General features: G+C 40.7%; 2 protein-coding genes across 3 annotated transcripts; one reads left to right on the forward strand and one right to left on the reverse strand.

Moving 5' to 3' along the window:
- Positions 1–4,873, forward strand: LOC138207212 (prosaposin-like). The gene is made up of 10 exons (XM_069164297.1): positions 1–115; positions 225–280; positions 990–1,064; positions 2,814–2,942; positions 3,036–3,149; positions 3,253–3,333; positions 3,483–3,666; positions 4,131–4,189; positions 4,272–4,337; positions 4,425–4,873. The coding sequence occupies exons 1-9, from the start codon at positions 64–66 to the stop codon at positions 4,326–4,328; spliced, it is 807 nt and encodes a 268-aa protein (XP_069020398.1). The 5' UTR covers positions 1–63; the 3' UTR covers positions 4,329–4,337; positions 4,425–4,873.
- Positions 4,874–5,375: 502 nt separating this feature from the next.
- Positions 5,376–13,813, reverse strand: mat2aa (methionine adenosyltransferase 2Aa). Of its 2 annotated transcripts, none has more exons than XM_069164310.1 (9): positions 13,455–13,813; positions 11,297–11,374; positions 10,614–10,736; positions 10,046–10,158; positions 9,773–9,916; positions 9,045–9,263; positions 8,596–8,778; positions 7,992–8,125; positions 5,376–7,902 (listed from the first exon to the last, which is right to left on the reverse strand). In XM_069164310.1, the coding sequence occupies exons 1-9, from the start codon at positions 13,546–13,548 to the stop codon at positions 7,800–7,802; spliced, it is 1,191 nt and encodes a 396-aa protein (XP_069020411.1). In that variant the 5' UTR covers positions 13,549–13,813; the 3' UTR covers positions 5,376–7,799. The 2 variants fall into 2 exon arrangements, with proteins under 2 accessions (XP_069020411.1, XP_069020419.1); XM_069164318.1 differs by having other exon boundaries at positions 7,812–7,902; positions 7,997–8,125.
- Positions 13,814–14,991: the final 1,178 nt, after the last annotated feature.

Below are 14,991 nucleotides of genomic sequence, written 5' to 3' on the forward strand. Positions count from 1 at the left end.
GTTGCAGATCCATCACACATGTGAGGAGAGGACTTTCAGCTACAAGCCTGAAATTAACAGAAGATGGCCTTGCTTACATTTGCTTTGCTTATTTCCGCTGGCCTCCAAGGTTATGGTAAGACAATTCAAATATCAGCAATAGTAATAAGATAATGAATTTATTTCTGACGTGTAAAGTATAAACTACTCTGAGGATTGTTAGTGATGAACTTTTTCCCCTTCAGCTCTGACTTCAACCAATAACGTCTATGGCGTACAAGGTGTTCCTGATGTCCTGAAGGTAAGATGCTTTTTCATTTATTACAAAAGAAATATGTTTTGCATGCAAACATAAATAATTAAAAAAACAACATTTTGATTATGATGCGATGGTTTATAATATGTGTCTATTATACATCCTGTATATATAATATTAGTAATAACTTGAACTGAAGTAGCACCAACTAACAACAAATGTTAATTCAAGAGATGTAATTATGAAGGAACTCAGGATTTATGAATAGATTCTGTGAATTGTGTGATCAAATTGTATGTTATAAAGCATTTATAACCTTATTTTGAAGGCCTGAAGGTGACACTTCAGGATAGGATGGTACTTTCACATTATTGTTCCATTCGCAATGAAAATAGAAAGTAATATGACAAATGACAGGAGATAGTGAAAACTTCTTTGAGACAGAACTGTGATTTGCATTTTCTTCAAAAGCAGGAAGTCTCTTGGCATACTTCCACTTCAAGAAGATTTCAAGTAGAAAACTTTCACAAGTTTTTATTATGTTTCTGTCATGAAAAGTGAAACTGATGCAGCTACAAATGAGATTCTTACTGCTGAAATACACTTTAGGTGAACAATAAACAATTTTTTTTTTTACCACGAGAAGCAACGTTGAAGTCCAAGTTCTCTCATGCATGTAACAACTAAGAAGTAGACACCTGGTGTGCATGGGTGTTGATGTACTTTCATTATGTGGTTTTGACTTCATATTTAGACTGGGGATGTCTGCAAGGACTGCACCCAAATATTTGAACTTCTCGCTGACATGCTTTCCAATGCAGACCTCCAGGTGAGTACAATAGTCGACTGAGCAGCGGACACATTCCTGAATATTCATATTTGCTCACTGATAATATTGTGAATACTGTGTAATATCTGTATTCATAAGTCAACATCCTCAAGTGTCTGCTAAGAACTGAGGTCAAATAGTTTTCATAAAATAATAATAAAAAAAAAAAGACTTCCTTATCAATTGAAGCATTCTTCAAATCCAGAGATGCAAATAATCTGTAATCAGTTATGCTTGCAGTGACACACACACACACACACACACACACACACACACACACACACACACACACACACACACACACACAATAAAGGAAAGGGCTCTTTTTCTAGTGCCAAGTCACTACCTGTTTTCTGTTTAACAAAAGTTGAAATGAAATTCTCACCCAGTCTTGAAAATCCTCTTTTTCTGACCCTTATCTGCTTTGTGGTGAGTCACATCCGAGTCCAAAGACAGAAAGCATAAACCAGTTCATTTTCATTTCCTTCATTAACTATTGTGAGCCACACATCTGTACAGAATAACAATTTACCACTCACCTTTATTTTAGCGAAAAGTGTGGGCTGCGACTGGATATCTTGCTGTGAAGAAAGCAATTACTTTCAAAAATTACAAAAAGGGTATGACATGAGACCTGTTATCTCATGTGGATAAAGGTTTGTTGTAATTTCATGAATACATCAGTATTCTTGCATGAATTATATTCAAGATTAACAGCTCGAAACCATTGACAAATGAAACGGTGCCAACACTGCAGATTAATCTGTAAATAGTGTTCATGGCTGGCAGCAAGAATCAGATATCTTGAGTCCTGGACACATAAAACTGGATCTCCCACACAATAATGGTCCTCCAACATTAACACATAAATAAATAAACAGATAACTTATTATGACATAAATAATTATGCGCGGTTTCTCAGTAGCTTGCCGGGCTAACTAACAGTCAGCTGATGTCCCTGTTAGGAGGCTTGTGATTGGCTGAAAGGCGACAGCAGCGAGAACTGCAGGTTGCCCTGTTGTTGTGAACACAAAGATTAAGTGACGTGAAATTTTACAAACGATAAAACTCTTAAGAAACACACAGGAAAATGTTTTAATTTCGGTAAAATATCGAATGACTGATCAATTTCATTGATGTAGCCTATGTTTTTTTTTTTGAGCCTTTCTGTTTTCGTCTGCAGATAACCTACCTGTTGCGCTAAGATAACATGGTATTGTTCGCTCACTCTGAATTTACGGTAAATACAGGATCCAAATTAAAAGATTAAAGAAAAAGAGAACAAGGATTTAGAGCGTGCGTTCAAGCCTTTCATAAACAGGTTCACACACTGCTAATTAGGCCAATCATTGCCAGGTAAATCTTTTCTTAAAATATGGTGTCTGGTGAGACATTCCCACGCAAGCCGGATGAAAACACATGGGGCATCCTCACCAGAGACTTCTCATTTAGCACCAATGCTAATTTGAATGGAAATAAAAGAATTCAATCATGTGGCTCTTAGAAACACAATTAATGCACCATTTAACAGCCACAATGATGGAGAGTACTCCTCTTAGGTAACCATGCGCACAGTGTTATGTAATCATTGTCACTGACAAAACAGTGGAGACAAAAGGTCTGCACGACAGGTTTAATGAAGGAAACAATGCAATAATTCTTTTAGGTTGACCTTTCATTGTGTTTAGCAGAGGAGGAAATGTTACACCTGTCCTTGAGTTGATAATTGTAGTCACCACTGTATTATAGAAAAAGATCATGAATGGCATTGAGACCCTGTGTGACCACATCCCTGGGCCAGCTTCTACCGCCAAACTCTGCAAAGAAGAGGTGGAGAAGATGCTCCCACTGGCCATCAACTTTATTACTGGAATTGTAGTAAGTTGTACAGTTAAAATTTGACAGATGTTAAGTTTCCGAGGATACCGAGCGGTCTATTCTCAAAACATATTGTTCTCCCCTTCTCTGTAGAAACCCGCGGAGGTCTGCAAAATCCTTGGGCTCTGCAGCTCCTGTGAGAAACAGGAGAAAATGCTGAGCTATTTTGCCAAGGAGGCCCTGCAGGCTGCTGCGACAAGTGAAAATGTCAGTGATGTACAAACCTGGAGAGACACAATTGAAAATATGACACATGAAAAGGTCACAGTGTAATCTCCTGGTACTTTACTCCCTTTTGTGTGTCAATCAGGTGCAGCCCACACCACAATGCACCTTCTGCATTTTTCTCATCAAGACTTTGGAAAATATGCTGCCTAAAGAAAGGACTGAGGTGAGTCATGTTTGTACAGTGACGAGAGACACTCTTGTGAAAAAAATACAATATGTCTTTGTACTGGCCGTAGACACCTAAATACCACCAGACAACAGTTGCTGACAGTGTTTTTTTTTTATTTTTTACATCCTGCTCCCCTTCTACAGACGGCTGTGATCAACCTGCTGGAGGAGATTTGCCATATTCTGCCCTCCTCCTACCGTAACCAGTGTGAGGCCATCATCAGCAAGTTTAGCAAGACGGTGCTGGAGGCATTCCTCGCCTTCGCCACCCCTCAGAGCATCTGTGCCCTCATCCACTTGTGCAACGGACAGGAAGCGCCTCTTCTAGGTCAGTCTGCCTCTCCTCGTTTTCATAACAGAGATTTCTAAGTGATGACTTACCTGCAGCTCTGACGAACACAATGTCTGAGATGACGAGTGTCATCTTGTTGTTTTTTTCCATACATTACCACTGCGGGCTTAAGTACTTCGTAGATTTTAACATGTCATACTAGGAATAGCAGAGGTGCAACTCAATATCTACAATTCCTCTGTTCCACTTACGTATCCCAGCAAAGCTCTGGAGCTTTTATACCTAAACTGAATGCAGCTATTGTCAAGGTCATTGGCTTGGCAAGTTGAAGTGGCCACTGTGAGCAAGATCTTTACAATAATATTAAACTGAACGCATTTTGTCACGTTTTAAATGATGGAACCTGCACATTTTTTCTCGTTAAAGGGTCCATTTAAATGAATACTGTTTGGGCGGGGCGTTTTAACCATATCAATTTTAATTCCGGTATCTTCTTTCAGATCCATGCACTTTGGCAGCGTACAGGTGCAGAGACATGCAGACTGCCCTCAAATGTGGAGTAAGTTAACAGCTGTCAAAATGAAACTACCCGTTTACCTTGTGGATGCTGGTTACATTTGATGTGTGTCTACTCTGTGCAGACGGTGTTCTACTGCCAGAAGTTTGCCTGGAAGCCTCTGAGCTACAACACAATCTAAAACGTTATGGTTGGTGAAACTTCATCAGAGCTTGAATCTGTATTAAAAAAAAAAAAAGTATCACACACGATTATCTGCAAATTCTTTTCCTTCAAGGTGGGACCGATAATAGGAGTCGACCTCGCAGCTGCCCCTGAACCTTTAACATCAGGCTTCAAATATTTCTGCACCTGCTCAACAGTTGTTGTATTATGCCTGATTGTATATCTTTCAGATCCTGGTTTGATATCTTCCTGCGTTTTTGTGATTTTGCATTACATACCCTGTTTGCACTGAGTGAAGAAATCCAGAACTCAGCTTGACAAAATATTGGTCACAAAAGGCTTATCTGGACTTCAGTTGTAAAGAATGTTGCAAAGATATGAAAGCTGTACTGGATCAAAATGTTACATGATTAATGTTTTACAATGATTCTATATACATGGTGTTGTTTTTTTTAGATTTTTGTACTACCCAAACCTCTATTATATCACGTTTCCTGGCCTAATAAAGTGTGTTCTTGTCAGCTTTTACATAATGATTTGAAATAAAAATGTGATACGGTGGTGAAATGACTCCTCTTTTTTTCATGATGGAAGCATTTCCAACAATTTCTAACTCTTTTCAGTGAAAATGTGTTGGACGCTAGCACATGTCATTTACCGTTTCATATCAGCTCTTTGTTTTGTCGGCTCTAATCGATCTAAATCCTAATTCTGATGATAGTTCAACCCCAAATTGAAAGGTTATGGCTTCTGAACCCAAATGTAAAAATAAAGTGAAAAAAAAAAAGTTACTGGGTGTGACAGTGAACATTAAACTGTGACTGCTGTCAACCATCACTTTTTTACAAGATACATAGCAGAAGTAATTGTGAAAACCAGAGTAGAAACCGTTTCGGTTTGTGTCAACAACTTCATATTCTGCCTGAGGAAGTGCTCATTCGACTGAGGCCTACTTCTGCTTTCATGCGTTATCATTTATATGTTTTGCCAGATCCTCCACATAAATAGTATTAAATAATTAAGGTTAGATTCAATCCACATAAAGACAACCAAAAGTACCGCCTATAAGCACAAAGCAGGTTTGCAGTTTATTTCAACGGTTTAAAAGAGAAATTCAACAACAAACTCATCCGTGAGAGAAAAGGGATCTTTGTGACCGAAGGGTAGAAGAAGTGGTGGTGGTGGTGTGTGTGTGTGTGTGTGTGCGCAATATGCAAGAAGTCATGTATTTGAGCGGGAAGGAGATGGGGGCATTTGCAGGGAATGAGAAAAGGCACTTTTACACATTTAGCAACCACACTGACAGACTCGCTCTCGATGATTTAAAAAAAAACACAAAAAAAACAACAACAATAATTCAACAGAAACAAACCGCTCTTCAACCCGTCCCACAGGAGACTATGTAAACAGGCTGGTTTCTCTGTACAACACCAACCAATCATTGATCCTGTCTGCAGGAGAGATAGAAGATGCAAACATACTGTGGAACGGTCTCTGTGAGGTTGAGAAATTTAACCGGATAATCACACAGATTAGTCTAAAACACTCTTGAGGTGATTCTGTAGGACACGCCAGAAACCACCAGGTGGCACCAGAGGAGCCCAAATAAAAACGTGTTCAGGCAGAAAAAAAATGTCAAACTCTTTCAGTGTTATTCACGGGGACACAGTGCCATCTAGATACAGGATGCAGATATATTCAAGCTCACTTATTACACACAGTTCTGACCAGGGACCAACTTTGCTGGCTTTAAAAAGGTAAATTCTAATCTCACTCAGGCTTACAGCTGTCCTGTCTAAAGCAAAGGAGAGGGGCAACTGGGGAAGCATTCAAAGGCATATATTGTCTATTCATAAATGTCTTGGGTTTAAATCTAGCCAGCGTCTCTGGTGCAGATCTCTCCACACTTTCCTGCAAGTAAACATCACTATGAAAAAGAAAAAGAAGAGGGGCAATATTGGCAGACCTGGGCTGTTCCATGTGTAATTGTCAGGAAACATTTAACTTGTGCCATACATAACCCATGGGCTATGAGGTCAAGAGTTTTTCTTTAAACAAATAAATAAATAGTTTAAAAAGGAAAGCTTCAGGCGTAAGCTCAACATCCATTTGATAACTACTGTACATGAAACATTCAAAACAGAAGCCGCTTTCCTTTTTGGATCGGACTAACTCTGCTGAGAAGAGGCGAGCAGTAATACCATGTCTTACAATCACTATGCTGACTGTGCGCTGCTTCTCATCTCTCTGCTCTCCATGTTCCTCCCAGTCCACTTTGACATTGTGTCCAGGTGAGACTGAAGGTGTCACGACACTCAACGTGTGCAAATGAGTGAAAAACAGTTCTTAGATACAAAAACTTGTGTCACGTGTTATTTACTTCCTTGCTGGTCAAACTGTTAGGTCCCACAATCGGTCAACCGCATTTATACAAGTATTTCAAGTACAGTGTTGCCATGGGATAAAGGCAGCCTCTGCTCTGAGGGTGTGACGGAGCCTGGATTTCTCTGTTTCTACACCCAGAGTCAGTCTCAGAGAGGGCGAGGGTGCCTTTATCTTGGTCAGCAGAACATTGACACATAAAACATTCACAAGACATTTAAACCTACAAAAAAAAAAAAAAAAAAAAATTACAAAAATGGAGTGATTTCATGGTGCAGCCCAACATAACCGTAAGGTCATTAGCAGCTTCTGACTTCTTTGTAAAACGTCAGAAAAAATAATGGCCTGAAGGGACAGCACAAATAAAACAATGTCGAGTTTGACCCTATTTGTGCCTTCAAAATTCCTTAAACAGAGAAGGAGAGGAGTGTGACGGGAACAGAGAAGATGTTTTTGCAATGTTAAATTGCCAATAACACAACAAAGTTGGGTAAAATGGGAAACAAAGTGTAGCCATTGAAAGACAATGGAACAGAGGATGCCAACCACTGATCAGCTCTACAACTAAACTGCAGTGAGACTCTGAATTTAAAGGCTGTTAAATTCTAGAAATGTTTTCATGACTGGTTAACGCGCACATTATCCTGTCATATATGTAGTTTTAATATAAACTGTCAATAATACTAATCACATTTGCTGGCATACAATTTGGTCCACTCTTTACTGGCAGTGTCAGGAAAACTAGATGATCATCAACCGTGCAGAGAGCCATCAGAAAATAGAAGAACAGCTGGCAGCTCAAATCTGTGCATGTTGGCAACTGAAAAAGCAGTTGTCATCTCTTTAAGGATCAGTAGCAACAGGTGGACAAGCAGCATCATTTAATGTGGCAGAGGCTGTCTTGATGTGGCTGTGTGTGTGTGTGTGTGTGTGTGTGTGTGTGTGTGTGTGTGTGTGTGTGTGTGTGTGTGTGTGTGTGTGTGTGTGTGAAGCGAAAGAGGGAGGAGGACGAGAAGGACACGGAGGAGGAGGAGGAGGAGGAAGGTCAACAAACACACAGAGTTAGCTGCAGTACACCTAAGGCCTGCTAAGAGAGAAGAGGGATTCAGTATTTCAGCTTCTTGGGGACCTCCCATGAAAAGATTTCACGACCAAAGTGACCATAAGCTGCCGTGCGCTGGTAGATGGGCTTCTTCAGGTCAAGATCCCTGAGACACAAATACAAATGTTATTTAATAAAACCTGAAATGTGTATGACGGAGATTTTAACTACATGAAAATACGCGTGACGGGATACCTCACAATAACTCCTGGACGGAGGTCAAAGTTCTTCTTCACAATGTCCAGCAGCTCCTGTTCACTCTTCGGGGAGGTCCCATAGTGGAAGATGGAGACAGAGAGCGGATGGGCAACTCCAATAGCGTAGGCCACCTAAACAATGATCAAAGACCATAAACACGCTCAAAACTTGCAAAGCAGACACAATTTTAAACAAGTACTCAACATGTGCTGCATTCACAAGCTGTCACTTGTAGGACAGACAGGACTACAAAGAATATTTGTCTCATTGTTAATAAGACATAAGGAACCAATCAAACAACATGATACTGACACTGATGAATGTCTTTGTAGAATCAGACGAGTCGCCTGCAGACGGGTGTTAAAATGTATTCAACGGGAACAAGTTCTCACAGGAAAACGAATCAAAACATCTAAAAAGAAACCTCTCAAGCCAACCAGCACAATGTGACAGGTGCCGGGGCCGGTGCACGAGTCGACCACAAGTCTCCGCTTCTGCTGAACAATGAAACTACCGACTGGTAACGACCGCCTTTAGGCCTACGGGACGAGTCTCGTGTGCAGATTCTGGATGGAGGAACAGTGACACACCGCATGCTCACCTGAACCAAGACACGCTTGCAGAGCTGAGCTTTCACGAGAGATTTGGCCACCCAGCGGGCAGCGTAGGCTGCGGAGCGGTCCACCTTCGTGTAGTCCTTGCCAGAAAAAGCTCCGCCTCCGTGGGCTCCCCAGCCCCCGTAAGTATCGACGATGATCTTACGCCCAGTCAGACCAGCGTCACCCTGTGGGAAGGAACACACACACACAACTGAGGTTCATGTACTTTTGGGACAAATATACATGTATTTTGTTCTTTTCAACGAAATCAGATATTTCAGTATTTTCTGAAGAAATGTACCACATCGAAATATTTGAAGAGTGGGAATACGGCGCGTAACAACGTGCTGACTGAAATATAAATACTTCAAACTGATCAGTTTACATGCGACTCGACATTTCAGTGACCTTGGTGTGACTAGTGTGGGTTTTAAAGACGTTCTTGTCTCACCTGCGGGCCTCCGATGACAAAGCGGCCACTGGGCTGCAGGTGGTAGATGGTGTCATCATCAAGGTACCCGCTGGGAACCACAGCTTTCGCCACCTGCTCCTTCAGACAATGACGCATCGCATCCAAACTCACACCCTCGTCGTGCTGCACCGAGATGACAATTGTGTGGACACGCAGCGGCACCATGGCGCCTCGATCCTGCCTGTATTGAACCGTCACCTGAGGTGGGAAACAAACAAGCAAAGAGGCCTAAATATTGACAAAGTAAACAGTACTAAATCTATTTATCCCTCTTTAGATTTGTTTTCCCTCCAGGTAGTATGTACATGTTTCTTTCTAATACATGCAAAACAGCTTGTAGAAACATTTCCTTGCCTTAACTCATGTAAATATGTCATCGTGAATGACATTCATCATAAAGGCATTTTAACCTGCCCGGAATTCGTAATTTATTTCATATATAATTTCATGTATTGCCTTCTCTGCCGTGTCACTTATTTTATGTCACAAAAAATACCAACAGATCAATTGATAGTGATTATAACCGCTAGTGTAGCGCTCATCTGCAGCAGCGGCAATATGTCTTGGTCTTTAAAAATGTACATGTGGAAAGAAACATTCAAACCACATATTCCAGGAGGTAAAGAAAACAACAACAACAACAACAACCTGCAGTACATCGTTTTCATGGATTGGATTGTGTCGAAGTGGAGAAGCTGTTTCCTAACCTGAGTTTTGGAATCGGGTCGGAGCCACGGCAGCGTCCCATTTCGGCGTAATTCAGCCAACTTGGCATTGAGCTTGTGAGCCAGGACGATGGTGAGGGGCATACACTCCTCGGTCTCATCGGTGGCGTATCCAAACATCAGGCCCTGTCACGCATCACAGCATGAATAAATGTCAAAACAACACCAGGAACCACGTTACTACCACGTGTCGGGCTTCAGCCACTCAGCTGGACACCAAACCTAAACGATAAAGACATCTATGACCCGTCTGACCTGGTCACCAGCTCCCACGTCCTCTTCTTTGCGATCCAGGTGAACACCCTGAGCGATGTCGGGGGACTGCTGCTCCAACGCCACCAGCACATTGCAGGTCTTATAGTCAAAGCCTGTGAAACACATCAACGGAGCCTCAGACACACGGTTCACAACTTAACGGGGCACTTTGATCGACAAACTATTTGCTTTGCAGCTCAACTAAATTTGGAGGGAAAATTTTAAAATCATCAACTTGACTGGTGAAGAGTTTAAGACGTTTCCTCAGTCAGCCACGGTGGCTTCATTATAGCAGCGACAGTCGGCCTGATTCAAGTAGTAAAGGGACATAACTTTCAGCACCTCCAACGTGCCTCAGTCCCATTATCACTCACTACATTTTGCGATCCATGGTGGAATAATTGAAATCCAATATGTGGTATAATCTTCAGCAGACATTCGGAAAGTACTGCTATTACTTTTAGAAATTGTGATGGACTTTCCACAATTAATAGACAGAAAGAGAGGCTTTAACTACATGAAATTGGACCTGAACTGAACTCGCAACCGCCTGCTGTCATCACTGTACCTTTGGAGGAATCGTCATAGCCGATGTGCTTGATTGTGTCTCGGACAATCTTCTGGTAGTCGACGTTGGCCCTGGAGGTGATCTCACCCGCCAGCAGGATCATCCCCGTCTTAGCGACGGTCTCTGTGGACAAAATAATGTGCAGTGTCAGCGATAGGAGTAAGACCCAGAGTAATATCCAGCTGATCCTCCCTAAATTTATGTTTTAAGTCATTTTACTTGGAGAACATGAAGAAAATATAATTCATGTTTAGTTACAAGTACTTACAATATGCAAATGATATATATAATTTGCAACATACACATCGAGTGCATTGAAGAATAACTTTCTAAAACCTGACAGTTTTTTTTTTTCAAGCTTTGCGACACCAGCATCTCTGTATTCAGGTATAAACAGTATGGTCATTTAATGGAACCAGAGAAAATTAAAAACATATAAAGCGGACTTTTTGGCTCTTGTTAAAGTTTAGTTACAGTCGCTCCTTAGTTTCTGGGGTTATATTTGACAGAATTATTATCTCTCAAAAGAAGAACCAAAGATGCAATGAGTAACATGAGTGACACAGGGTTGGACATCACCCCTACTGTACATCCAAGCTCAGTTTACATTTTAATATTTCATTCACAACTAAACCTCAGAGGTTCAGGCAATAGAAGCCTTGATTTGCTGCACAGAGACTTACCACATGCTACTTTGGCATCAGGGTCTTGTACGACATGTGCGTCCAACACCGCGTCACTGATTTGGTCACAAATTTTATCTGTGAGGCAACATGAACAGTTTCAGAACACGTCAGAACAATGCATTGCAACTCCCTTTGCTTTGCTACATGGTCAAATATTCACACACTGTTGGAAGACTTGCGTGATGTGAAAGAATAAAATGAAATGTACATTTATTAATTATTTATTAAAATAAATACACGATCAACCAAATGAAGCTTCACCACACTGAAAACTATAATAAAAGCATTTAGAATTGGTTGGCACTTTTTTTGGTCTGGGTTATTGGGGTGTTAGGTTGGTGAAGAGACAGATAAAACAATTATTACAAGTGACATTTGTTTCAAGAATTTTTTGGGGGGAAAATACTTGTTTTACTAAATGGACCCGCTAATGTTTAAAACTGAACTATATTGCAATGAAAAGCTGCTGAATAGTTCTGCAGGTAAAAGGTTGTATGTTACATATATTTATGATCGTATAGTACCATATCATGGTACTAGAGTGCCTATCTCGGGAGTGCTGGCCTGCTTGTGGTTTCGAGAGTTTCCAAAAGTAAAATGGGAGGCAGAACCTTCGGCTTTAAGAGCCATACTTTATCATTATTATTGGCAGGTACGCCCGGACCTGGAGCGGCAAGTTTCAGGTCCGCAATTACTGGCCTCAGCAAAAGTTGATTGCCTCTCGTATCTCTATGCTGTTCTTTTCTATCTCCGCTCTCCTTTCACCGCAACCAATTGAGGCAGACGGCTGCGAGTCCGGTTCTGTCTAAGGTTTCGAACCTATTAAAAGACCGGTTTTCCTTCCAGCTGTCCCTCACGTAGGAATTATTGAATTGTTGAGTTCCTCTATATGATGACTGAAATGTTCCTTTGTTAGGACTTTACTGTGTTAAGTGCCTTCAGAAAACTGAAATAAATAAATAAAACTGAATTGAACTGAACATGGTATACCATGAGTCGGCAGCTCAAGTAGATTCACCAAACTAGCATCCATATTGGATAATCCTGACCAGCCTCTCCACCACCTGCTGCAGGGACAGCGGAGCACTTTCTCCAAAAGACTCGTCCAGCTCCGCTGTCACAAGGACAGATACAGGAGATCGTTCCTGATACAGGAGATCGTTCCTGATACAGGAGATCGTTCCAGATACAGGAGATCGTTCCTGTTACAGGAGATCGTTCCAGATACAGGAGATCGTTCCAGATACAGGAGATCGTTCCTGTTACAGGAGATCGTTCCAGATACAGGAGATCGTTCCAGATACAGGAGATCGTTCCTGCCGACCGCAATAAGACTCTACAATAACTCACCTCTGGCAAAACCCATCACACAACAATTTCACTGTTGTCTGTGTTTCTTGGTTGTTTGTATATAATATATATAGATATATACTGTACTGTATATACTGTGCATTTTACATTTAATATTTTTTTTTTACTGCTATTTTATTGCTTTTTATTATTCTATTATTATCTTATTGCTTCCTGTATGCTGCTGTGGCGGGGAAAAAAAAGTCCCCTCGGGGATTAATAAAGTGACTACCTAATCTAACAAGTCTAACTCGTAGTCTGGATGATAATCTTCCGTTTTAGTTTCAGCTGCTTCAGAGAGGTGTTTGTGGTTTTATGATTAAGTACAACGTCACTAACATGAACTCCTTTGTAAACATGAACTCCTGACATGATGCAACATTGCACATGATCTGGTTATCCAGAGCAGGCTGCTCCCATCAGACATCTTGAGTTAAAACAGTTCAGCACTGGTTAAAGTCTGACTTTTAGTTATTTGTTGTTGTTGTTTTGTTTTTTTTACCTGTTTTTAATGTTAAAAACTTTATTCACACATCGTGACTCGTATGCTTCGACTATGTCCGTTTTGCTTGATAATTAATGTCCCTGTTTTATCAAGCGAAATGACGCAATAACTTCTCTGAGTTACAGATGAATGAACGTGACCGCTGAGTGAAACAGTAACAAAGTCACATGACCTTGTTTTGAGAGGCTAACAAGATGCTAGGCTAATTACTTTGGTCAGTGGAGAGAGAGAGAGAGAGAGAGAGAGAGAGAGAGAGAGAGGGTCTAATTAACAAACAGGCGATGACAAAGTCAAACTTACCGGGATGTCCTTCTCCGACCGACTCCGAAGTGAAGAGGAAGCAGTCTTCATCATGGAGCGAGTTGTTATGGAAACCATTCAGATGGCCGTTCATTTTTTTTTTTTTTTTTTTTTTTTTTAAACCAGCACACGCGCGCGTTGTTAGCCGACAACAAGGCGGTTAGCTGCTCTCTTCAGCTCAGACAGGTGTGTGTGTGTGTGTGTGTGCAGGGTCTTTACAGCCTTTCACCTGGGACTCCGGCTCACTCTAGACACGAAGCGACCGCACCGTTTTTCAGCTTGGGGAGAAAGTCCCTCTGAGGACCAGACGGCTGTATTTATTTGTCTCGACAACTTACTCCCAGACCCCTTCAAGTCATTTCTCGACAGCCAATGTTGTTGTTGGAGCTCAGACCACGTGGTGCTTGGTGGGCGTGCAGGAAAAACACAAACTCTCCCCCCCCCTCCTCCTGAAGAGGATTTATTAGCGTGTAAAAAGAAAAAACCTCAGGGGACTTACTTCGACAGGCGCTGCATCTTTGGCATCTTTCATCTTAAAATGAAGCACGTACTTGTGTTAACAGGTTATGGCCTGAGAGGGCAGAAATATTTCCTTCCTTGAGGTGAAAGCATTTAGTATTTCATAAAATTAAAGGCTTGTTATGAAAGTATTTCACTTACTTGAGAGATTTTTTTTTTTTTTTTAGAGGCTTTGTGCTTGCAAAAGAGTATTTTAGTCATTTATTAAGGAATTTATGAATTTTTAGAGGCCCAAAGAGGTGAAAATATTAAGTATGTCATATTTTTTTTATTATTATTATTTTAGAGAGCTAAAAGGGTTCGAGTATCATTTACTGATGGAATTCCAGAATAATTATAAAGTGTCTGTACTTTATTAAGGGCTTGTCAAGTGCCAAAGAAGTGAAGGTATTCAAGATTCCTCTGATAGATTTTAAAAAGACCTAAACAGAAAAAGAGGTCAAGTAGGCCTATTTCACAAATTTTAAGTGTTTTTAGAAAAAAGGTCAAAGTATTTCATTTATTTTGATGATGATTGGAGGTTGACCCCTTAACTTTCTGCAACCAGCTACTTGTGCCTCAGATGAAATGTATCACTCAGGGGATGACTCCTCTCAGCTTGTTTTGCCTCGCCTCTCTGTCTCGCCTGTCTCTGGTTTTAGATCTGTTTGTAATCCAAAGAGTCATTATCTTGATTATAAACATCGGGACAAGCCATAAGCTGTGTACACTTATCCATGCCTCTGTAGAGACCTCAAGACCTTCTTTGTCTAAACTAACAATGAATGTTTGAAGAGATTTCCATGTATTTTGTTGTTTTCATTTGTTAGATATCTATGATGTCTGTTTGAAGCATTATTCACATTTTACTGAATTCATCCTCAAAACTACAAATCTACGATCAAGTAGAAAGTAACACAGTACATTTACTAAAATACTGTACTTCAGAACAACTTTAATGCAGACTACTTGTACTTGAGAATTTAATTTGATGCTACTTTATACTTCCACTTTACTACATCTCAGAGGGAAATATTGT

The sequence above is a fragment of the Embiotoca jacksoni genome, unplaced genomic scaffold (genome assembly GCF_022577435.1).
Source record: "Embiotoca jacksoni isolate LCO1_2020_lvr unplaced genomic scaffold, fEmbJac1.0.p SCAF_10, whole genome shotgun sequence".
In the NCBI taxonomy this organism is placed as follows: domain Eukaryota; kingdom Metazoa; phylum Chordata; class Actinopteri; family Embiotocidae; genus Embiotoca; species Embiotoca jacksoni.